Source organism: Lutjanus erythropterus, chromosome 7, assembly GCF_056507025.1.
Source record: "Lutjanus erythropterus isolate fLutEry1 chromosome 7, fLutEry1.hap2, whole genome shotgun sequence".
Classification (NCBI taxonomy): domain Eukaryota; kingdom Metazoa; phylum Chordata; class Actinopteri; order Lutjaniformes; family Lutjanidae; genus Lutjanus; species Lutjanus erythropterus.
Genome location: NC_139323.1, coordinates 42879087 through 42882644, shown reverse-complemented (window position 1 = coordinate 42882644; position 3558 = coordinate 42879087). Strand labels below are relative to the sequence as shown.

General features: G+C 39.2%; 1 protein-coding gene across 6 annotated transcripts in view; it reads right to left on the bottom strand.

Moving 5' to 3' along the window:
• palm1a (paralemmin 1a) overlaps positions 1 to 3263 on the bottom strand; it is an 18694-nt gene extending 15431 nt beyond the window's left edge. For 5 of the 6 annotated variants that reach the window (XM_084723879.1, XM_084723882.1, XM_084723880.1 and 2 more), the window contains exon 1: positions 3170 to 3263. In XM_084723879.1, the coding sequence (XP_084580005.1) occupies positions 3170 to 3174 (5 nt within the window). In that variant the 5' untranslated portion in view covers positions 3175 to 3263. The remainder of the gene's footprint in view (positions 1 to 3169) is intronic. The other variant, XM_084723881.1, reaches the window with a different exon arrangement.
• Positions 3264 to 3558: the final 295 nt, after the last annotated feature.

Here is a 3558-nt window from a genome sequence, read left to right as displayed (position 1 = left end):
ATCACAAATATCACAAATATCACAAATATCACAAATATCACAGATATCATGTCATATATGAGACGTGTGACTGAGGGGCGGCTGTGAGCTGACTGGACTTCAGTGCTGTTAAACAGTTAAACTGGTTCCCAGTTTGACTCTGCTGAGCTCAGCACAGTTTACTGGTTTTGTTTCAGTGAAGCTGAACTCAAAGGATCCTGAACAAAGCTGCTGTCGTCTCCATGGAAACCAGCTCCACAACATACTGGATCCACTGGAAACCAGTTCAGACTGCAGAACAGCACCACTGGACACACAGGGAGGTCAGTGAACCACAAAAAAAAAACTACAAAACTACAAAATAAAGCCACAAACTACAACTCAAACCAGCTTCCTGTGTTCATGTTATTTTGTCCACCCACATACCAGTACAGACCAGTTAATAAACCAGTATGGTCCAGTTCACTTCAGTGTGAATCAGTTAAATGTCAGATGAAACTTCTGATCGGATCAGATCAGCTGATTCTGATTGATCAGTTATTGATCAGAGAAAGCAGGTGGATTATGAGAAGAGAGGCATGATGGGTAATGAGACAGCAGCTGTGATTGGTCAGTCTGAAAAAGGAGAAACTGATTAATTATTTAAAGTGACTCAGCAGTTTGTGTCTGTTTTTTATCTCAGATTTTTAATTTGAAAAGCTGAAACAGAGACACAGAGGACAGACAGATGTGGACAGATGTGGACAGATGCTGTCCACTGTCTAAGTGCTCTAATTGGACGAGTTTGTGATCCTGTGACCGTCGTCTCTGCTGTGTCAATAAAGTTTTATTTTCCTCTTCGATCCACAGAGTCTGTCTGGACTTCATGTAGATTTTCAGATTAAAAGCAGGTGATAAGTGTCACTCTGACAGATGATGATTTTCTGGTGAAGACAGATGTTTGTTTTTATTTTTTGAGACTTCATTGATTAATTAATTGATTAAAATGATTGGCTGTAGTTTTGACTCTCAGACAGCTTCCTGCTGTGTTTTTCACAATAAAACATCATGAACCAGTGAAGATGTTTTTGTCTTTGAAAAATAAAAACCTCATCAGACAGACGCAGTGAACTCATCCGTGTCCTTGTCATGAAACCGCCCCCTGAGGCTCCGCCCCCCGCTGCAGCACACACACACAGACACTACACATATACAGGAAGTGAGCTGCACTCACCTTCAAAATAAAACTAGGGAGGGAAGTGTTGCATGCTGCTGGACAGTTTAGAAGTTTGACATTTGATTCTATTGAAGTACAATATAAAAGCTCTGAAAAAAACATTTTTAATAGTTTGTCTCCATGTTTCTTTAACGAGATACAAACTGAATCTGATTAAAATTAAATACAATTAATTCAAGTCATAACAGTTCAGTTTGAAGCACAAACATGATGAGACAAAACTCCACATATCAGAAAAAAGTGATCAGTGATGATGATGATGATGATTATAATTATTATTATTATTCCCATCAGCAAATCTGCCATCTCCTGAAAATGATCCACACTTTCCACGCAGGTCCAGTCAACGTTCAGACGTCCTCAGCTGGTCCTGATGGACCAATTCATTAAAAATCAGTTAAGACATCGTCACCAAATTTATTGATTTTGAATTTGGAGTTCAGACCTTCAGATGTGTTTTCTCAGAGAAATGATCCTGTTTATAAACTCACTTCATTAAACTTTGATCTCACAAGTTTCTCTTTAATTAAATTTAAAGTCAAGTGAATTTTTAGTTGTTGTTATTGTTTTGGGTTTTTTTTAACAAAACTGTCGAGAAATTTGTAGGAAATTATGAACACTGCAAAACTTCAATTGAAACCTCATGATGAAATTAATTGAAAGCTACTTTGGAGCGTCTGATTAGTTCAGTTGGTAGAACGTCAGAGGCTGCTGGTTCGACTCCCACCGGAGAACCTCATCCTGTCGCTCTTCACCTCCTGGACTGTCTAATACAGGCAAGAAAAGCCAAAAACATAACTTAAAAAAATATATATACACATTTGAGGGACCACGTTCATTGATCAACATGATCACATATTTTTCATGTTTATATACTTAAGATTTCTTTTTCCATTTTTATATTTTCTACACTTGTGTTCTTGAATGAGAGCAACTGTAACGCCCTGCAGATCAATAAAGTATTTCTGATTCTGAACAGAGAACACCCCGTTAATAAATTCATATTTTTCATTCAGATGTTAAAAAATGACCCTGAAAACAAATTTAAAGAACTTGAAGCCTTTGAAGTGATTAAACTTCATGTAGAAACTCCAGAACAACAGAATAACGTGGAACCTTCAGACCGCAGCAGCAGGTTGAACAGATTTATTTCAGCTCATTTAAAATGACCTCAAGTCTGAATTTTAATGTCGTTCAGAAGTTTAAAATCAAGTCGTCTGATTCATTTCATCTTAAAGCGACTTTTTTTATTTTAACCTCATTTTAAATTTTAATGTGTTCATGAATTTTAATGTTTTGTTGCTTCATTTAATTGATTTATTTACATGTTTTATCAGTAATAATCTGTCTGTGTCTGTGTGAGCAGAAACTGTTGAATAGATAAACTTTATCATTAACTAAATTAATCATTGATTAATTAATCTGAGTTTCGCGAGTCTGAGCTTTTATTCTGAAATACAGGACCGGACGTCACTGTGTCCCAACGTGTCAAACTTGATCGATTGATAATGAATCGGGTTCTTTAGACAAAAACTGATCAATATGTAATTATGCCAGCCTGTACGGGTCATTGATGAGTGATCAGGTCTGTCCGCGCTGCTTCCGCACAGAAAGTAGGACCCGGAGTGTGTGTGTCCCTCCGCCCAGATTTAATGTGATTTAACCCTTTAACGTCCCGCAGCGGCCGCTCACACACTCACTGAGCTCACTCTTCATCACTCTTCATCACTCCTCATCACTCTTCATCACTCCGCTTATTTCCATCTCTTTTTTTTACATGGAGTTTGGTGCAGTTTGCTGACTCAGCGCTCTGATGCCGCACAATGACGACACACGAGACACCGCACGCGCTCATGCAAGTCACACTTTACGTCACAAACACAGAGAACAAAATAGGCGAAGAAGAAGAAGAAGCGGAAAGGTGTGGAGTTGTTATTGTGAAAGAGAAGAAGAAGAAATCAAAGTGTTACTCACTCCATGACCGATCAGTCCGCTGCAGTCCCGATCATCTGAGAGGAGGAGAGGGGAGGGGACAGCCCCGCCCACCGCGGGGGAGGGGGGGGGGGGGGGGGGACAGGTTCTCCTCCTCCACCTCCTCTTCTGTCAAACACTGATCACACTGATTGATTGATTGATTGACTGAGTGACTGAAGATTTAACACGTAAAGTGTCAAATATTAATTTCAAACATGATCTGTGATGTCACAGGAAACAGGACAGAGAATCACCAGAACATCCAACAGAAATTAACTTCATGTTCTTCACAGAACCAATAAAAACACCAACAAAATAAAAATAAATCATAAATAAAAACAGCAGCAGTATACGGCCCTCGTTCCTCCACACCAGTCGGAGCGTGCAGC